Genomic DNA, 21,775 nt, shown 5'->3' with positions numbered 1-21,775 from the left:
CTGCCATATTTACTATTCTTTCGACTCATCGGGATGGTTTGTCCCTGTAACCTCAACAGGGATTCCTTGAAATACAGCCAGCTTTCCCCCATTACTTCTACTTCTGGCAGGACCCCAGCCCGAGCAGGACCCCAGGTTCTGCCGCTCCACACCGGCCCGCCAGAGGGACCTTGGTTAATGGTTAACTGGTTAAACGATATTTTAATCATTTAAGTGGTTAACTTTTAAAATCGATATTTACATCCCTAGTTCCTTATTTCCCTTACATCAGTAAGAGGGATAGGGGGGATAGCGGCCCTGATAGTGTATTCCCCCTTCCTTTGTTCTTCCGTCTGAAGGTCACTTTTTGGCAACATCTGAAGTTCACTCCTAAGGTGATTTCTGCTTTACATATAAACCAGGTTATGGAACTTCCTCCTCTTCCCTCACCTTTTCCAAGGGTATCCCTATATCGGAAATCTGTAGAGCAGCTACCTGGGCATCTGCACACATCTTTGCAGAACACTATGCCATCCTGGGAGACTTAGCTGCAAATGCCAAATTTGGTGCCACTGTGCTGTCATCCATAACAGACTCGCCTCTGAAACCCCAGCCTCTAGTAGTGGGCACTGCTCGGGAGTAGGGTGACCAGATATTCTGATTTTTGGGTCTTTTTCTTATATAGGCTCCTATTACCCTCCTCACCTATCCCGATTTTTCACATTTGTTATCTGGTCACCCTACTCGGGAGTCACCTGCAGTGGAGCACACATCGGAACACTACTTGAAGAAAAAGTAGTAGTTATTCACCTCGTGCAGTAATGATGGTTCTTTGAGATGTGTGTCCCGATGGTGCTCCATGACCCACCCTCCTCTGCTTTGCTTCAGAGTTCTAGTAATTGTCTTGCATTGGAGAAGGAACTGAGGAAGCAGTGTTTGCACATGTTGGTTAGACTTGTGGTAGGCGAGGAGCAGCGCATGCGCGGGCCGGACGGACCACGACCAGAACTCTCCAATGAGCAGCGCAGGGACGCAGACACACCTACAGTGGAGCACCCACAGGGGGACACATCTTGAAGAACCATTGTTACTGCACAAGGTGAATAACTTCTTCTCCTTCTCCTTCATGTCCATTCAACTTAGGTGTGTGTGCTTGCCACATGCACCAGTGTCGGACGTTTTTCCCTCAGCAGTATCCATAGGGGACTGGCTCCGGCGCCCCAGGAGTGGTGTGCACATGCTGCGGTATATAGGGCGCCACCAGTTCCCCCCACCCTCAGTTCTTTGCTGCCAGTGACGGTGCTGGAACTGTTGCTTCTTCAGTTAGTGCTGTAGCTGCTCATTCGTATGAACTAGTTATCTTCTGTATTGGACTGTATATAGTTTTCTATTCGTGTTTATAAATCCCTTAGCTTTAGTTAGAGACTTTGTAGGTCCCGAATGAGACTTTGCCTCAGGAAGGGGCACGCCCCGATCCCCAGGCTTGAAGGCCTGTGATCGCTGCAGGAGGCCCGTCCCGTTAGTGAGTCACATAACAGTTGTCTGCGTTGCTTGGGGAAAGGACATATTAGTGAGAAGTGCAAAATTTGCAAGCCCTTCAAGCCAAGAACTGAGAAGGAGCATGATACTCATTTAAGAGTGCTCCTTATGGAGTCGGCCTTCACCCCGGCACCGGAACAGCGCTCTGACTCGGCACCAAGTATCGTGACCTCTGTGCGCAGCGCCCCGGTGGGTGGGACCATCCACTAGCCGGCACCGGTCCCCATACGTGGCTCCGACTAAGAAGGCGGGACGAGGCAGGTCTCCAACCTCCCAGAACGGAATGGATAAGTCTGGGAGTGAGCAAGGTCCCACACTGGGAAACTCTTCACCCATGTCAGTATCTCAGGCCCAAGCTTCGGGGGAGCGATGTAGCCCAACCCAGTCCTTGCCAGCTACCCCGGATAGTGGCAGAGGCCTCCATAAGTGCCGCATGCTGTCCATGCTGGAGGCCTTGCAGGCCGATCACGGGGTAAACCCACGTTCGGACCCCTTCGGTCTCCACTCACCATCCTGCCAGTGCTCGCCCTCCTGTAGCCACTACGCATCTGACCGCAATAGGCAGACAAAGCACAGCTGTATTCGGTCCTTGGACACAGGCAGAGAGGCTCGAGGCGCAGCTCACTGGCCACCGGGTGCAGACCTTTGGAGGCACGTGCCCCCCAACAGAAGTACTAGTCCCAGCACCCGGTATCTCTGAGTCTGTGATACCACTCAAGGAACCTGTCAAGGGATTGATGGTACCATTCCTTGGACCGTCGCTGATTCCCTAGGAGGGCGTCACCATGTGCGGGCACTTCCTGGCAGCGGTCCCGCTCAGACTCCTGATCCCGCTCATCAAGTGCGAGATGTGGATTGACAGCTCCAAGCCATTGTGGATCCGTCGAGCGCCGCCGGTCCCTAAGACTCTGCTCCAGATCGGACTCCAGGCGGAGTGACTGGCACCGGTCAGGACAGAGCCACTGTTCTGCTCCGTCCTAGTCACCTGGAAGCGAACGCTCAAGATCCAGCCCTGGTTCGGAGCAAGGTTCCTTGATGGCAGGACAAGTTCTGATATTGGTGGTACCGGCTACATTGTTGGCACCAAAACTGGACCTGTGGCCTCAGGCACAGTGGCCAGCGCTGTGGTACTCATGGAACCCATGGGGGTTAAGCCAGCCCTCCCAGACTGCCTCTTTCTCCTGCCCTCCTCCAGCACACAAAACCTTGGGTGCAAGGACCCCGCAAGTCCAAGAGGGAGCAGAGGATCAAGCCTCTGGGCCACCAATAGTTGTGGAGGATCTTACGGCACTGGCATCTTCCTCATCATTGCCAGACGAGGCTGTAACAGGGCTCCCTCCCCCAGTTCCTCCTAATGATGCTAAAGCGCACCAGGAACTACTGAAGAGGGTCACTGCCAACCTGGGTCTTCAGGTGGAGGAGCTGGAGGAGCCCTCGGACTCTCTTCGATAACCTCTGCTCCATGGCACCAGCTAGGGTGGCTCCGTCCCTTCATGATGGGGTCTCTAAGATCACTAATGCCCTGTGGCAAACTCTCTCCTCCCTGCCACCCATCTCCAAGAGGGCTGAGCGCAAGTACTTTGTGCCATCCAAAGGCCACGAGTACCTATACACCCAACCTGCTCCCAACTCCCTGCAGGTAGAATCGGTTAACCACAGGGCATGACAAGGTCAACCTGGGACTACCCCTAAGAACAAAGATTCCAAGAGACTATACTTGTTTGGGCATAAGGTTTATTGGTCCTCTAGCCTCTAGTTGAGGGTGTCCAACCATCAGGCCCTCTGGGGACGCTATGATTTTAATATGTGGCAAGCCATGTCCAAGTTCAAGGGCTCCCTTCCTGAGGCTTCTAGGAGGATTTCTGGGCTATTATGGAGGAGGCCACAACTATGGCCAGTGTGATACTCCAGGATGCGGCGGACACTGCTTCCTAGCAAAGCTGAAGTTTTGCATGATCTCCCTGGCCTCTATCATCCCCTCCCTGGATCTGGTGGACTGGTATGCTGCCCTTGATCTGAAAGATGCGTACTTTCACATTGGCATCTTCGAGGGACACAGACGCATCCTCCGGTTTATAGTAAGTCCCAAGCACTGTCAGATTGCGGTCCTCCTGTTTGGCCTAGTGACAGCACCGCAGGAATTTACCAAGTGCATGTCGGTGGTGGCTGCCTTCCTCAGACATCGGGGTGTCCAGATCTACCCGTAGCTTGACGACTGGCTAGTCAAGGGCAGAGCCAGGTCCAAAGGATGTCACGATGCTGTTACCCACCTTCTGTCGCCTGGGTCTGTTGGTGAACGACAAAAAATTCACATTAGTTCCGGTATAGAGGATAGAGTTCATTGGAGCAGTGCTCAAGTCGAGGCTGCGCCAGGGTGTTCCTGTTACTGGAGAGATTCAGGTCACTGACGGACCTCATCGCAGAAGTCTCCGCGTTTCCCCTGAACCATGGTCAGGGTTTGCCTTTGCCTACTAGGTCACACGGTCGCATGTACGTATGTGGTGCTCCAGGCCAGGCTCCGGATGCAACCCCTGCAGCAATAGCTGGTGTAGGTCTACTCCCAGTCCAGGGAGCACTAGGAGAAGGTCATCACCATCCCCACAATGGCACTTACCTCGCTGCAATGGTGGACTGACCTCAGGAAAGTCCTGGAAGGAGTTCCCTTCGTCAGCACTCCTCACTCAGTCAAGTTGGTTTCAGACGCCTCGGACCTTGGCTGGGGGGTGCACCTCTGGACCCTCCAGACCCAAGGTATGTGCTCCCCAGAGGAATTGACACTACACATAAATGTCAAAGAGCTCAGGGCGGTACTCAGAGCATGCACGGTCTTCCTACCTCACCTGTCAGGCAGAGTGGTCAGAGTCCTCACGGACAACAAAGCCTTGATGTTCTATGTCAACAGGCAAGGCAGAGCAGGATCCTTGGCCCTTTGCCAAGAGGCACTCCATCTCTGGGACTTCTGCATTGACCATGGAATCCATCTAGAAGCATGTCACCTTCCGGGTGCCAGGAATATGCCAACAGATCACCTATGCAGGGACTTCTCCTCTCACTACAAGTGTGTGCTCCACCCGGAGGTAGCCGGCATGATCTTCTGGAGGTGGGAAACTCTCCAAGTGGATTTGTTCACCACCAGGCAGAACAGGAGGTGCCACAGATTTTGCTCCAGATGGGGTCTGGACAAGGGCTCCCTCTCCGACACCTTCATCCTGCCATGGGTAGGAAGCCTGATGTATGCATTCCCTCCAATTCCACTCATCAGCAAGGTCCTTGCGAAAATCAAGAGGGACAAGACACAGGTTATTATGATCACCCCGGCGTGGCCTCGCAAGCACTGGTTCGGGACGCTATCAAGCTTGTCAGCTATCCCTCCCTGGCCCCTGCCGAACTGACGGGACTTGCTGTCACAGGATCATAGCTGACTCTTGCACCCCAACCTCACGTTCTTCCACCTCACGGCGTGGATGTTGTATGGCTGAACCTGGATGAACGGGCCTGTTCGGAAGGGGTCCATAAGGTCCTTCTCGAGAGTAGAAAGCCCTCAACTAGGCAGACCTACCTGGCAAAGTGGACGAGGTTCTACCACTGACCAACCAAACGGGGCATCTCCCCTTCACATTCTTTGGTGCAGTTGATCTTGGACTACCTGCTTCATTTAAGGAACCAGGGCCTGGCGCACTCCTCTGTCAGGGTGCATCTTGCAGCCATTTCAGCCTTTCATCTGCCAATCCAGGGGCGACAGTGTTCTTGCAGGACAGGACGGTCAGATTCCTTAGAAGCCTTGAGAGAGACTTTCCTCAAGTCTGATCCCTGGCCCCTCAATGGGATCTCAACTTGGCTCTGTCCAGACTCACAGGCCCGCCCTTTGAGCCTTTGGCCTCATGCTCCCTATCTCATCTATCATGGAAGGTAGCTTTCCTACTGGCAGTTACATCGGCGAGGTGAGTCTCTGAGCTGCGAGCCCTGACCTCAGAACCACCGTACACGGTCTTCTATAAGGACAAGGCCCCATCTGGCCTTCCTTCCCAAGGTGGTGTCCACGTTCCACATGAGCCAGAACATCTTCCTTCTGGTCTTCTGCCCTAAGTCCCATGAGACTAGTGAAGAGAAGTCCCTTCACGCTTTGTGTGTAAGAAGGGCTCTGGCTTTCTACCAAGATCAGCCAAAACCTTTCCAGAAGTTGACTCAGATTTTCATCTCTACAGCTGATAGGATGAAGGGCCTCCCAGTGTTCACACAGAGGATTTCTAACTGAATCACCTCTTGCATTTGGACCTGCTACAATTTGGCGGTTGTCTCTCCGCCACTGATCGTCAGAGCCCACTGGACCAGGCATCTTCGGTGGCCTTCCTGGCACACTTCCGGATCCAGGACATCTGTCGAACCACAACATGGTTCTCAGTGCGCATGTTCATGGCCCACTACGTCATCACTCAGTAGGCCAGGGATGATGCTTGTTTCGGCAGAGCTGTGTTGCAATCTTCACGTCCGTGAACTCCTACCCACCTCCGAGGGGTACTGTTTGGGAGTCACCTAAGTTGAATGGACATGAGCAATCATTTAAAGAAGAAAAGACAGTTACCTTTTCCATACCTGGTGTTCTTCAAGATGTGTTGCTCATGTCCATTACACAACGTGCACTCCTTCCCCGCTGTTGGAGTTACCAGCAAGAAGGAACTGAGGGTGGGGGAAAACGGCGGCACACTATGTACCGCAGCACGTGCGTGCCACACGGGGGGCGCCGGAGCTGGTCCCCCTACCGGTACTGCTGAGGGAAAAACTTCTGGCACTGGTGCATGTGGCGAGCACACACACCTACATTGAATGGACATGAGCAACACATCTTGAAGAATACCAGTTGCAGAAAAGGTAACTGTCTTTTCTTGATGGGGCTGGCCAGCATAACAGAATTTGCCAAAAGGAGCAAGCCAAAGAAATGAGCTCAGGGATGGTAACTTTCTGTTTTGGGAAACAGTGAAAGATCTAGCCCTTGTTGACACCCTCCTTTGTATGTGTATAGCAAATGCTTAAATTTTCTATTAAAGTTTCCTTTTCTGTTTTTTCAAATGGAACATTTCCATATGTGAGAAGTGCTGCTTGGTATGAAAGTTAAATAAAAAGCCTTAAGTGACATAGCAGTCAGTGGTAGGACACCCAGGTTCAAAGCCATGTCTGTTGACTCAGTCCTGTGCTTAATCTGCGAGACCACAGCACTTCAGTTTGAGCCATGTAACCTCTTTAAGTCTCAATTTTTCCATCTGTAAAATAGATTTTTACTATAAAGGAGTTAAAAATAATGTATTGGACTGAAGATATTAATAGCCATAGATAGGTAGGGCAGATATCAGCCCCATTTTACGTCTAGGGTAACTGAATTGCAATGTGTGAGTGGATTGTCTAGGAGGCACTGTGGCTAGAATGATCAGGCCGCAGACTGGGAGTTTGTGACCTGAATACTAATCCTGATTCTTGGACCTCTGAGCCTCACATTCCCACCTGTAAAATGGAGGTAACGTTTAGAAGCTGAATAAAGTTTGTAATGTGCTATATAAGTACAAAAGGCCAGTCAGTGGCTCGGGTGGTAATAGAGTTCAGGTCGTTGTCAGTCTTAGCTGTGTGTTTAAACCATTAGACTACACATAGAACCCCCTTCCTTCAAAATGTAAACTGTGAATTTTTGAGCAAAAGTGACCTTTAAAATGTTCAAATTATGAAGAATATTGTTTGTGTGAAATTTCTTTGGAAATATTTTAAATTTTGGAAAATTGCTCCAATTTGAAAGAAGCTTGGTACACTTGAGAACAGGATAATTTCAACAAACAAAACTGTGTTTGTGATACGTTCATCCAGTTTTATTAAGCTTTTTTTTTTTTCTTAAAGACCGTGGGCTTTTGTCATTTGAGATGCGGAGAAAGAACATGTCTACAAATGCTAAATTAATAAAGCTGCTGAAATAAGTTATTGTTGATTTGCTGGAAAATGAAATACATATGGGCCTACAGTAGCTGGTTAAAAATTTAAAGAATCAAATATATATATTCTTTCTTTGCTTTGTGATGGGGCACTTTGCTGTCACCTTGTCAGGTGGTGGTGAAATAGCTTAGATCAAATGTACCCAAACAGAACTTAAAATCATAAGGTAAACTTGTGTGGTTTTTCTCTCATGTACTGTGTAAGATTCATGAGTTTTCTGTCAAAGCTGCTGCTGCAGTTTTAGAGCAATAAAAATTAAAATCCCAATCTCCGTGGGTGACCTCAGCATTCCTGCTTTCAAAACAAAACTAAGTACATATTTCTCACCTGTTTTTAACTTCTTGCTGTGGTGAGGGCCTGTAAAACCCTTTATGAAATCGCTGCAGCAAGTTGGGAATGAGAGACGTGAAATGAAAAATCCCTGCCTAGTGCTCAGATAGATAATGGATGGTGCTATACATTTATTCCTCAGCCATCCTGTTTGCTGAGTGCTGTGCACACAGACAGACAATATTCTGCTGAGATGAAGTCAAAAGCCAACCAAGACCAGAAGTGTCAACCCCCCCCCACCCGCTTCAATAAAATGTTTGCTTTTAAGGTTTTTATTATTTTCCCCCCTTTACCTAATCTCATCTGGGGGGAATCCCCCTTCATATTTGTTAAAGAGAATCCATCCACTCATCCCTCCATCCCCAAGAAGTTAGAGGAACATTAATAGTCAGATGTGGGGAAAAAGGATGAAGATGATGTGGATAAGGTACTGGACTCATTGGCTGAAATCTGCCTTTAGTTCCCATACTTCCCCTGTGAGGTTGGGCAAGTCACGTAATCCCTCTCTACCTCAGTTCCCAATCAGTAAACTGGGGATAATAATCATGAGCCTACGATGAGTGTATTTTCGAAGAATGTATTTGTGTCTTCTCCTTCATGGTTTAGGAAAGGCTGATGCTAAGGTACATGAAAAGTGGTCTTTCTTTTTTCTGTACACATTTGTAGATAAGGTAAGATGAATGTGTCTCCTCAACATTGAGTTTCTCTCTGTTTTGAGGGCCATGCTATAGACCTGTTCCCGTACAAAAATCAGAGTTCTGTTCTGTGTTTTGTAAAGTTTGGCCGAACATCTACCTGAAAGAGCCATCAGTCAGCTGAGCTGGTGAAATTAATGAGAGGTTGGCTGAGTGCACCAACACTACAGAGACCATGTCTCCTCAAGCTTGGCACATGTTTCACATGTCGGCTTCCCTGTTTCTGCACAAGTCTTTGAACAGCCTCCTTCTCAACATATCTACTGAGCTTGCAGAGAAAATATGGAAAGTGTGTGGTTTGGTTGAAGAGACAGAATAATGGTTACCCCTTTTCTCTCTCGTCGTCCCGTGAACAGCTGCTTAATGCCTATCAGCCACGTTTTTTTACACCCCGCTCCCCACCGATAGTGTCCCAGTTTCTCCACTTTGAAAATGTGCTCATCCTCAAAGGAGTTGTGTGCCACCTGCCCTACTCCTCAAACAGTCGCACTGATTTTGATGCCCCACAATCTTCAAGTTAGACCTCTACAGCACCGCAGTCTTGACTCATGTTGGCACCCATAAAGTTTCCTCCTGTGATTTCCTATAATGATTTGTTCTTCCCATTCTCTTTATTTGTTGTTCCTCTTTCTACCCAAAAAGATGATTCATCAATACACCTAAAGAAATAAATGCCAGCAGTCCACCACTCATGAGCAACTGTACAAAAAGAAATTAATCTGGAAGAGGGAAAAATGGTAAGGAAATAGACGGGTTTATGCTTGGAAGAAAAGAGGGATTTAAAATAAAAATAAAATGCACTTTGTAATATATAGTCTGAGTCCAACAGCCACAAACCTCTGGATAAATATAGGTACAAAATCAAATTCCTGGTGAAAACTGTAGAGTTGTGCACAACTATTTTTTCCTTAATCTGTTTGGTGAAAACCTGTTTTTTTTTGTATGCATAGCTACATACTTTTAGAAACTGTTTACAGAGGGCTTGCAGGAAGGATGAGCAATGGCCATCTCATGGTGTCAGAGTGAGCCATGCAATGGGGGGAAGTGTTGAAAATATAAAAGCCTAGGATCTGATCCTGCAACTCCGCCTCACATAAGTATTCCCACTGAAGTTCTTCTGGAACTGTCATGTGAGAGAAGAATGCAGGACTGAACCCCAAAATACCTTAAATTTGCTTATTTTGACATTATCCTACTCAGTTTAAAAGAAGTTAGAGGCTTCGGATCATTTCAGAGAAAGGGACTGCATGGATGTAGAAAATGAAAACAAACTTGTAAGGAGTTTTGTGGCTAAATGAATACGAAACTGCTTAGTGATGGAGTACATAGGTACTGCTTTTTAAATGTGTGCATCAGATGCAGATCCATTGCTTATGAAAGGTTGCTTAAATATTTGATGCATCTCTTTGGGAGAGAACAGTTTTAACTTGCTTTTTGATTTATGAAATATGCAGGCAGGAATAAGCCCCAACTTCTGAATTGTAATTGCAGTACATCAATCACCATATGCTCTTTTGTTTGTTTTGCACTATCTTTACTGAGATTTTACTGTGAAATTAATGAGTAAAGAGAGAATTGGGAAAGAGAATTTCTTCACAGCTCTGAGAGTCTGAGAAATACAATCTGTAGCATGCTTGATAATTTTTGGTTTTGCATGTGCACATGCAAAGATCATGACATTTTTGATATTCCTTTGTAAACAAGAGACATCAGCATAAGTTTGATTGACAGCCTAACAGATTTCAGTTTACTCTGAATTTAATCCATATCCTTCAACACTGAATATCTACATATAACACCAGCTGCACAGCAAAACCATTCATTCATTGCATCTGTCCTAAATAATTGGGGTGGGTGTGGGTATCAGGCCTTGCTTGTCACTCAGAGGTATCGTGGAATATACAAAATTGGAATTGCACAACTTTGGAAATTCATGACCATAAGGCGATTGAAGTTAAATATAGGAATGACTTTTAAATGTGGCTGTCTTCTCATTGCATTAGTAACTAATGATCTGCTCTTTATGCATAATAGATTAGTCCCATTCATGGAAATGTAGAGGCAGTCATTTTCAAAAGACTTCAATAACCAAAATGAGTAGTGAGTGGGTCATCCGTCTCGTCTCGTCTCGTCTCTTTCATAGGGAATGCAAAAGACCTGTCCCAAGATAGCCTTTATCAATAACTGGAAATTACCCATGTTTTAGGTTAGCAGCTTCACATGCTCTGGGAGAAGACACTAGGCTATGAAAATTCTTTAACACGGTTTCCTTCTAAAACAAAGATCAGCACAAATATTGTGTGATTAGAACTGCTGCCTTGGTAAGCATATCTTATGGCCATCATCTGTCTGGTCTTTTTTACCTTCCAAGGTCATGTTCTAAAATAATCTTAAACTAGACAGACTGTTAAACTGCATCGTACAATAATACAATAAACTGAACCTACCCAGAGGGAAAGGGAGACCGCTAAGCAATGGTGTCTGTCTCGTTTGATATACACAGATTCTTGTAACAAGTCACTCACTCACTGACTGACCCAATTAATTTCCATATTTCCACTGAACTAAAATCTTGAAATTTGGCGCACTAACTCACAGAAAACTGCTGACTAAAGAAAACATCTCAAATTTGACTTCTCTGTCAGAGATCACCCAAAAGGTCATCCATTGCTTAATGGTCTCACTACGCCACTAGATACCTATCAGGGAGTATCCATTTATTTAAAAAAAAAAAAAAATTCCCCGTGGAGTAGCCTTGTTTTGTACAGTGGCTTTGTTCTGGAGAAGTGAAGGTCGCTTCAGATCAACAGTTGTTTTCATACCTGCTCATGAATGGTTGATGTCAAGTAAAAATGGAATGAAGATATTGTACCAAACCTCAAACATTGTGAAAACTAGTAAATAGGTTATACTAATATCATAAGAACATACTACTGCTTGTCCTTGGGAAAGATGAGGTTGCATTCCGTATACAGAAATGTTCTTGTTAACATGATTTAGAATCATACAAGACCAAACATGTCTCAGTACAACACCTACTCCTGGGGGAATTCTGTGCCAAAAAATGAAAAAAATCTGCGTGCAATATTTTAAAATTCAGCATATTTTATTTGTCAAAGAAATACAATATGATCACTCTAGTTTCAATTATTTTGGTAATTTATTTCAAAATACCAGTCAGCAAGTATGTCAGTAACAATACAGGTTCTGGAATTTTATTTTTTTTTGACAAATAAATTCCATACTAGGCATATTGATACAGAACTTTGAGTAATTCATTTAAACTGCAATAAGAAACTTATTTCCAGCATTCCTCAGAAGCAGTGCACAGGCTTAGTGGATTCAGGGACAACAGAAGAACTGAGGGAGAGGGAAGGAGCCTGGAAGCAGTAGGGCTGTTGGATTTGGGTGGGAGAAGTATGGAATAGGTTGGGGGGGTGGAGAGGGGATTGTTAGGGGGTTGGGGAGCCTCCCCCAAGCACATGCTAGCTGATCCCTGCTGTGGAGCCAGAAGGTTCAGGGCATGAACAGGCTGGAAATCGCTTCCCCCGCCCACTTTAGAGCTTAGCTGAGGCGGGAGAGGCTTCCCCATGTCAGCGCTGTGTGGGGCTTTGGTACATGCAGGGCTCAGCTACTCCTGACCAGTGCCCCAGGCTGGAGGGTTTGGGGCTTTCCTATGGCACCGGCCCAGCCAGAGGCAGTGGAGGAAGAAAGGAGCCAGCCGGCCAGGCTGTTTGTGAGCTGAGTGCTCTGACTAGAGGCTGGTTTTCGGCACAGTGTTGGCACCCCACCGGGAGGGCGGGGGAATATGGAGGAGTAGTGGGGTTGGGGGTTGAAGAAGGGGCAAAGCAGAGAGAGGACAGCGAGAGGGGGAGCATGTAAAGAGTCGCTGGGTGGGCAGCAGAGGTGATATGCATTCAGCCTGCATTCACCAGCCATGTCAGCTCACAGTGCGGAGCGGGAAATGGGACCCGGGGGGGGAGAGGCAGGGACCTGCTTGCAGATAGCTGGCACACGGTGGGGGCTGCACTGATGGTTCATGGGGGGAGCGGCTGGCCGCGCGCGGGGCTTCTTCACCTGCCCCTAGCCTTGCACACCCATTTCCATTGTCGGCCACTGGACCCCCCCCTCACTTCTGGTGCGTTGGGTGGGTGGCTGGCTAGCAGGGATCCGGCCAGCAGGTCCCACCAGTGTAACACCAACAGACCCTGGTCGTCATGATCGAACCTGGGGCCTCTGAAGCTTAGTGCGTAAGTGTCTACTGCATGAGCTAAAAGCCATATTGCTCTTAGCTAAGGCTGTAGAGCAAACTCATTAATCTCTCTCTTTCTGTAAGTGGTCTCAGTGCCACTACATGGGACGCACCCAGGAGGTGTGTGGGTTACCCCAGTACTGACTGGGGGGTGGGAGAGACAGAAAATTTGGGACACCTGCAGGAGGGCTTAAATACGGGACTGTCCCTTTAAAAATGGGATGTCGGGTCACCCTACCGTGCATCCCCCTTCCTATTCAGCCCCATGTTCAGTGCTGTTACCCCACTAACTCCTGAGCCCATGCTTCAGTCTGCCCCCCGCCCGCCCCGAGCCCTGTGTACCCTGCTCTGTCCGTGCCATGCCCCCTCACCTGGCCCCACTGTGAGGAACACAGCCTCTTCTGCCTCACTGGCTGCCGACTGGCTGCCATCTCTTTTGGCACCACAGCAGTTCCTGGTGCGTGAAAGGTGTAACTGCAGCCCCTTTCCAGCAGAATCTATATTCTGCAGAAGAAAAATCGGGGAGGGGGGCATAAATTCTGCGCATGTGCAGAATTTCCCTAGGAGTAACCATAAAACGGCCCAGGAGTTACTGTGCTCTCTCTTAGATGGCCTAGTGTAATGTGGAATTAATATAATTTTTATAATCATCTATCTGTTACATCAGTGGTTCCCACACTTGTTCCGCCACTCGTGCAGGGAAAGCCCCTGGCGGGCCGGGCCGGTTTGTTTATGTGCCGCGTCCGCAGGTTCGGCCGATCGCGGCTCTCAGTGGCCGCGGTTCGCTGCTCCAGGCCAATGGGAGCTGCTGGAAGCGGCGGCCAGTATGTCTCTCGGCCCACGCCACTTCCAGCAGCTCCCATTGGCCTGGAGCAGCGAACCGCGGCCACTGAGAGCCGCGATCGGCCGAACCTGCGGACGCGGCAGGTAAACAAACCGGCCCGGCCCGCCAGGGGCTTTCCCTGCGCTAGCGACGGAACAAGTGTGGGAACCTCTGCATTAAACGTATTCGTGGAAACCTTTCTGTTTAAAATCTGGTAAGTAAGATTGGTGGCCTCAGATGACCTTCACTTGACCAAATAGGAGGCCTCATGCTCAACATGACCACTTCATAGAATAAATAAATGTGTGTTTTTTAAACCATTTTTACCTCTAATGTGGTTTGAGGACACTTGAATTATTCATAGCTGAAAATTGATGACTTCTGATGGAAAGATCAAATCTGGGATGTTTCTGTATTCCAGTGGTTCATAATGAATGGGTGTAACAAATTACAAGATTCCAGATCAGTGGTATAATGGCATTTGTTAGTGGCCAGTCACAAACATATATAAATGATAGATTATTATTCTATTAACCCATTTATTTTATATCTATATATCTATGTCTATCTATATAATTGTTATTTAAGTTGTTATATAAGAGAGTGAAGACAACGTAAAGAAATGTTCACATGGGACTAGAAGTTTATACATTTTCTGTATATTGTCCATGGATAAATTCAACAGTATGGGGCTGATTCTGCTGCTCTTATGTTGAGTTAGGGATGTAAAATGTTAACCAATTAACCGGTAAGCATTAGTCTTACCGGTTGACCTGCCTTAACCGTTAATCCCCGGGCCAGCTGGCCGACTCCAGTGGCCCTGCACCGCCCAGCTGGAGCGGCCCCAGCCGCACCAGCCGACCAGCCCTTTAACCAGTTAACTGTTTAAATGATTAAAAAATATTTCATTGAAATGATTAACTTTTTAAATGGTATTTATATCCCTATGTTGAGTAGTGTCATACTCTGCAAGTAATCCCATTGAAATCAATGAATCTGTTTGGGGAGTTAGGTGGTACTCAATGCACTTGTGGGTGGCAGACTCTATTTTTATCTATGATAAAATTAAATGTACAGTAGTTAGTATTTTAAAATGCATAATGCTCATAGTAGCGGGAAGATGATACGATTTGAGCAGAAGACTGGGAATCGATATCTGGGCTCCAGTCTTCAGTTATGTTACACTCTATGATCTTGGGCAAATAAATTAATACCTCTGTGCCTAGCTTTCCCATTGTCACAGGGGCATTGTGAAGCACAGTTCTTGAATGTGTATGATGCACTTTAAGATTCACTCATGGCAAAGGGAGTATAAAATTGCAGAACATAATTTTGTAACTAGATATATGTGTGTGGTTTTTCGTGGATTGTGCTCAGATTACACCATATCATCAGTGAATAGCATGCCAGCTTCCTGTTACCTCATCTTCACCTATGCCACAGATCACATTTTGCTGCTGTTACTTGGAATTCAAATTATGGTGTTTTGTGCCAGCAATCTAGTTGGCAAAAGTATAAGTTTTCCTAGTTTGAATTCAGTATTTCCTCCTCTCAACGCGTTCCACCCTTGTATCCCTGATCTAAAATGGCAGACATAATTTTCTTTTTATAAACTGTCAGTTTTACAGATGGATGCCTGTAGTGCTGCAGATGAGCAATATGAAGTACATTTTTCAAAGTTCCGCTTTGAGTATCTGTGTACGCTTTATTGCAGTATTGCTTAGCTCCAAATGAGAAGCATTGCTCTTCTTTAAATTCAAAGCTCCTGCATGTGCAACAAGCCATATGATGTTGCTGTAACTATTTTCTGAGCAACCAGGGTAGAGGAATAAAAGTCACCGTTCCAGAAATGTCCAACAATGCAGTAACAAGAGTGCATAACAGAAGTTTAAGCAAAATAAGTCATTGACTGAAACAAAGTCCCTTGCGGGAGGGTCAGTAGATGAGAGTGGATGGCTTGTTGCAGAAATGGTTATGGTGGGAACATCAGTAAGTGTGTGCAACTTGGGGACAAGGAATCTTTAGAGAGAATTTCATCTGAGATTATTTTGATCTATTTCATTGTTGTTATATTCCTATCCCACAGTAACAGTAAAAATTGAAAGCATGCTCCTGTCATATCAATTTTACATCAGACATATGGGAAGCAAGAAACACTTGGCAGTTCATATTTTGAGAGTGGCCCAGTAGCAACTGAAGTAACAGGCATGGAAATTTCATATTGCAGGGTTCAGGATTTCTGTTGTTGGGATAGGGTGACTTAGTAAGTTGAACAATTTTACAACTATAGGTTTAAACCACCAACTGGTTGATGCACTGACAGCTAGTAATTAAAGCATTGCTATACAGAGGTCACGCTAATGCATCATCTTATCAACAATTTCTAGAGCGTCTCTCTAATGACAAGCTCATTGTCAGTTGTAAATAGTCTGAAATTGAAAATACAGCAAAATCACTGTAGTTTTTTTTTCCAGCTCAGAAAAAATTCAGCAGGGAATCCATAGTAAAGTAAACCCCTTAAGTTGCTGGCATATGCATTTTAATTTGAAATGCAGTAAAATGCTACTGTTAAGTGTTGCTGTAATGCTGTGACCTAACAACTCTAGCATTATACTGATCAGTTCCCATTACAAATATTATAGAACCGTACATGTCGGCAGTCCCTTAAAGCTGTTTGGGGAAATTCTTCTTAAAAATTAGAACATTTAATTATAACCGATGATCCATGTCAGTAGCAGTCTCGTGAGGACTCTTAGCTGCAGCTCCAGAAGAAATGAGTTTTCTGTATGACCCTGGTGGCTACCTTGTTAAAAATCTTGTTTTTATGTGATATTGCAGTTAAAGTGACATGCACCATTTTTACATGTCTGAGGAAACTGGCGTGCTAATGCTTTTTTGTTTTGTTTTAAAATGAATGGGTGATAATTTTTAAAAAGGTTCCCTGATTATGTGTTTGCATATTTTATCTTAGTTTAGAACAATTATTTTAATTTATTTTTTCAGTGGCTCCGAATGTGCAAACTGCATCTACCGTAGTTCTGCTCCTCTCCCTAATATTTCCTGCTATTTCTTTAGCTCTGATAGTGGGAGTAGTGGTGGAAATATTGCTGTAGATAGGACACCCGTTGGCCACCAGCAGCATAAGTACTCTTCTATAACCTTGCTCAGAGCAGGACTACGTCAGACTTTAGTAAAAATGCCAATGGCCAGCCTTGTCTACACTAGTGTTCACTGTTGCAACCACCAATGAAGAACAGCCAGTGGTAGCAATGGATAGTGGGATATTTTAGAAAAAATGTCTATGGTTTGTCTATACTAAGTTGTTTTCTTAAAATGTTCCATTGTTGGTATCACATTCTCAGCTCTATTGGTAATTGCAGCCATGTGGACTAGGTACACCACAGTTCCATTTTTTACTTGCTCTGAGTAGGTTAACAACATTCTAAAAGCACCAGCAGCTACAGGAACCTGGTCTTCCTTAGCATTCTATTTTTGCTTCCACCAGTGCAGCTAAATGCTGGTATCAGCTGTGGGACTGTGTTGGGAAAAATAACCTTGTATAGAGTAACTTAACTTCTTGTGGGAGAAGCAGCTTACTTTCAAATGGTCTGGAGTATTAGTGTTTGATGCTTACTTTTAGCAGAAAAGGATGAACACACATACCCCATATGTACATATGCCTATGTCTCTCATAGAATATCAGGGTTGGAAGGGACCTCAGGAGGTCATCTAGTCCAACCCCCTGCTCAAAGCAGGACCAAACCCCAACTAAATCATCTCAGCCATGGCTTTGTCAAGCTGGGCCTTAAAAACCTCTAAGGAAGGAGATTCCACCACCTCCCTAGGTAACCCATTCCACTTGGTAACCCATTCCAGTGCTTCACCACCCTCCCAGTGAAAAAGTTTTTCCTAATATCCAACCTAAACCTCCCCCACTGCAACTTGAGACCATTACTCCTTGTTCTGTCATCTGGTACCACGGAAAACAGTCTAAATCCATCCTCTTTGGACCCCTTTTCAGGTAGTTGAAAGCAGCTATCAAATCCCCACCCCATTCTTCTCTTCTGCAGACTAAATAATCCCAGTTCCCTCAGTCTCTCCTCATAAGTCATGTGCTCCAGCCCCCTAATCATTTTTGTTGCTTTCCGCTGGACTCTTTCCAATTTTTCCACATCCTTCTTGTAGAGTGGGGCCCAAAACTGGACACAGTACTCCAGATGAGGCCTCACCAGTGCTGAATAGAGGGGAATGATCACACCTTTTTCTACAAGGCAAACATTAATGCCCAAATTTTGACAGAACACTCAGCTATTTGCTAGTGCAGTGTCAAAACACAAATATCTTGGCGCATACTCCATGCAAACCCACAGATGTTAGGTTATATCTGGTGCTGTCACATAGTGTTCCTGATTTAGTGGATTGAGACATTACTATGAAAATTTAATTGTAAGCAAAAGCGATGGTCTTGAATAACATCTAGTTAAATTCAGAGTCTAGGCTTTGGTGCTCAGCTGAAGTTGGAATACAGGCCATGATAGTGCTGTTGGGTTTTTTTTCTTTTGTTCTCACAAAGAGCTTTTACTTTTTGTACATGATTAATGGAGACTAAATGGGGAAGGAGTTTTGTGTAGAATAGATAAAACTCTTGTTTAAAAGGCTGTGTTGAAAACCGTGTAAATATAGATCAATCATAATAGAATTATATATGAAGAATAAAAACAAAATGCGTCGCTTACATAAGAGGCAGGGATGTCTGTTTATTCAGACTAGCTGAAGGTCTGTTATATGACAAGGACTAATCAATGACACATGGACCAATTGTGGTTTTTCTTCATGTCAAATCATATTTCTTTTATTTCCTCATCCAGATTGTGATTTTGTTGTACTTTTCCACCACCTAAAATGATTACAGTAGATTTTCTTGGCTCACAGTAATTGCACTGACCATTTCACTGAAAGAGGGAAATAAAATGAGAAAATCCACAGAAAGAATTCCATTCATTACACACTCCTTGCTGCCTTCTATAGCACTGCTAAATAAACTTGTCTTCAGCAGAGTTCTACAAGTAAACTAACAGACTTTCTGATTTAAAAAAGAGAGAGAGAATCCTAACCATCTATTTTTGCCAGCATAGTCCTCAATATGCCACTTTGAAAAACCTGAGTCATTTTTTTGCCACTTTTGACTGATCTATGCCTGGGTAAATTAGTGTAGTAGAAAATTTTATTTGAATTCAGACAGGAATTTTGTTACAAGGATATCTGGGTCTGGTTCAATTCATGCTTTAATTTCTTGATGCTTAAGTTAATTTTCTGACTGAGTCCATTTTTAGTAAACAACTTGTCAATCACGAGGCATTAACACTCCAATGCAATATATTTAAGAAAAAAGTTGTTTTATACCAGAAATCTTGCCTGGAAAACTTCATTATATATCCCATTTATTTATTGAAGGTTTCATTTTGTAGCATTTCATATTATGCCCTACAATATGTCCTTTACAATTTTCTTTCCCTGTAAGTGTGTGTGTGTTGGCACAGGAGGTATGTTATAATGCTTAACTTGCCTAGGGTAGCACCCTATTGCTTGTGCTTGGCCCAAGTAGTACATCTTTCCAGTGTAATTGTCCAAATTCACTTTCTCCTTTTTCAGTGTTTCTTTCATATTATCTTAAAAACCAGCTGCATTGTCAATGTGCAAGGACTGGTTGTGTTTTTTTATAAGACACTTTCTTTGTTTCTTTTGAAATAGAAAGATGAAAACTACAGAAGCTTACCTCGGGATACTAGTAACTGGTCTAACCAGTTTCAGAGAGACAATGCTCGCTCATCGTTAAGTGCCAGTCATCCCATGGTGGACAAGTGGCTGGAGAGGCAAGAACAGGTAATATATATTAATATATATATTACTTTAATAATTTAACCTTTATGTTAGTCCACAAGTATTACAAAGAAACAAATTCCTAATTGATAATGGTTCTGGAAGCATGGGTATTCGCATCAGATATGTAGAGTGTAAATATGTATTGGGATTCCTCTGCTTCCAAAAACTTCATTAGGACTAAAAGTAGAAATCAGGAAATATCACCCATTTTTGAGCCATCACTCATTTATACAGTACGTGGAGAGTGTTCTGATGAGCGCTGCTATTCTTTGCTACTCTTCTTCACAGCTGGTATCAGCAGGCTTGTTTTATTTAGAGATTGTTGTTTTGAAGTAAATTTTATTGCTGAAAAGCCAGTAATGTTACTCACAAAGCTATTTAACTAAATAAGGATCTATTTTTGCATATCTTTTTTTAAATGCTCTTTATTCTTCTGAACCAGTGACATGTCATTCGATTCTGGCTTTAAAGTCATAACGGTTATTTGCCTTTATTGCCACTATATTGAAATTACCAGTTTTAAATTTTTCTTTTCACACAATAAATAATTATGCCTAATGTTTTCCTCCTTTATTAAGAATCTCATGGTTATGAATATTGAAAGACTTAAAATGAAGATCAAGTTTGCTTGATATCACCGTTGCTTGATCAGTTTGATGTTCAGTAAATATCCATATTGCAAACTTGTTATTTGGAACCATTTGCTGATTGAATTATGTGTTGTAGATTTGGTGCCATAGATTGTAAGCAATCTCCTGTTGCAGTGTTTTTTGTTTGATTTTTGAGGCATGCCTTCCTGAGTCATTAGAATCTCATTGACGTACTTAAATAAGCTGTTGTCTCAGCAAAAGGAGTTGGATTAGAAATCTTAAAATTAACCTTCCTAGAAAATGTCAGTGACGTGCATATTTAAACATCTATTTTCCAATAAATGTTGTATTTTGTGAAGTTTTGCTCACAGTCCAGTAACTAGACCCACTTTACCCAACTTTGTGGTAAATAAATAATGCTATGAAAGCCTGCTTAAACAACTGTAGTCAACTGATTTAATTTCTGTAGCTGCAAAATTTTTATTTCTTGTGATCAATTTTTTTTAAAATGAGAGAGATGATCCATTCATTACATTCTGGATGTTAATAAGTCACATGTACCTGGAAGAGCGGGATCCTTTGGTGATTTCATATCAGCAGGATAAGTAATTAGACTGAAAACTGTTTAACAGGGCATGAACAGCGGAAGGAAACCCATAATGAGAATGGAATGAAGCACAGCACTGGGGAGGGAGGGGAAGAGCCTTACACATGAAAGAGTGGATGCAGGTGGAAATCCTGTTTACTTCTTTTCTCAAACTTAACATCCTTTTGAATGTCCCTCTGAGCCCTTTATGTTTCATTGTATAAACATAATGCTTTTTCATTTAATAAATTAAATTTGGAATGCTTGGTAATAAGCAAACTGGAACTTACTGAATATAAGCACATGTTGCATAGTGAATAATAACTAAGCAACAAGTCCCCTCTGTTTGTGAAGCAGTGTTCAAGAAGTTTCAAGTAGATAATGGGGTTGTCCAAGGGACTCTTCTGTCCTGTCCCGCTCGTAGTATGGAATCATAAGAGAATCTTTTGGATTTTAAAATGCTCTGAATTCTTTAGTTCAGAACATAAGGTGAGTAAATAGTATCCCACAGCACTCTGAATTGGCTCTTCCTTGCTGGGCCTCTGCTTTTCACTTACCTTTCTTTTGGGAGACACTCAAGGCAGTAGAAGCTCTGCAAATGGAAATAAGCAACAAGAAAAAAAAGGCAAATAGGAAGAATTTAAGTATCTAGCCTATGGTGTGGCCTACCAACCTGCATAGCCAAGTCATTTGGTGTCTTTAATCCCTATACTCTACAGAGGTGTGGCGGTGGAGCTGGTATCCTCACTTATGGTAGTACAGCTACCAGATCTGGTGACAAACCAAGTGCAATGACAATGCTAAGAAGCCGCCAGAATATAGCTGTGCTCTAATATAGCTGTTTGGTTTCATAGAACTGAAGCGAGTACCAGGTTTACCTATGCTGGTCCCAGAGACGTTGCTCACTGGAGGAATTTCCTTTGGAACTGTGTTACTTAAGGCAAGGCTTATTTTGTATACGTGTAAATCCTGTGCCTCACCTTTTCCTCTTGAGCGTATGGAAGAAAGGAAATTTCCCAGAGGGTCCTGGTAACCTTCAGAGATAGCTAAATGTTGTGAGATTCTGCTTTGAGGAGCACAATTAATTCATTAGGCAACTCACCAGGATTACTAATGTTAAAGACC

General features: G+C 44.3%; 1 protein-coding gene across 10 annotated transcripts in view; it reads left to right on the top strand.

The window, feature by feature from the left end:
* Window positions 1-21,775, top strand: part of PARD3 (par-3 family cell polarity regulator) — a 666,051-nt gene that overhangs the window by 297,065 nt on the left and 347,211 nt on the right. For 6 of the 10 annotated variants that reach the window (XM_048837721.2, XM_048837714.2, XM_048837715.2 and 3 more), the window contains exon 5: window positions 19,343-19,474. The exons of the other annotated variants lie outside the window; for them this stretch is intronic. In XM_048837721.2, the coding sequence (XP_048693678.1) occupies window positions 19,343-19,474 (132 nt within the window). The remainder of the gene's footprint in view (window positions 1-19,342; window positions 19,475-21,775) is intronic. 10 annotated transcript variants of the gene reach the window in all.

Source organism: Caretta caretta, chromosome 2 (genome assembly GCF_965140235.1).
Source record: "Caretta caretta isolate rCarCar2 chromosome 2, rCarCar1.hap1, whole genome shotgun sequence".
Classification (NCBI taxonomy): Eukaryota; Metazoa; Chordata; order Testudines; family Cheloniidae; genus Caretta; species Caretta caretta.
This window is presented reverse-complemented; position numbering and strand designations above follow the sequence as displayed.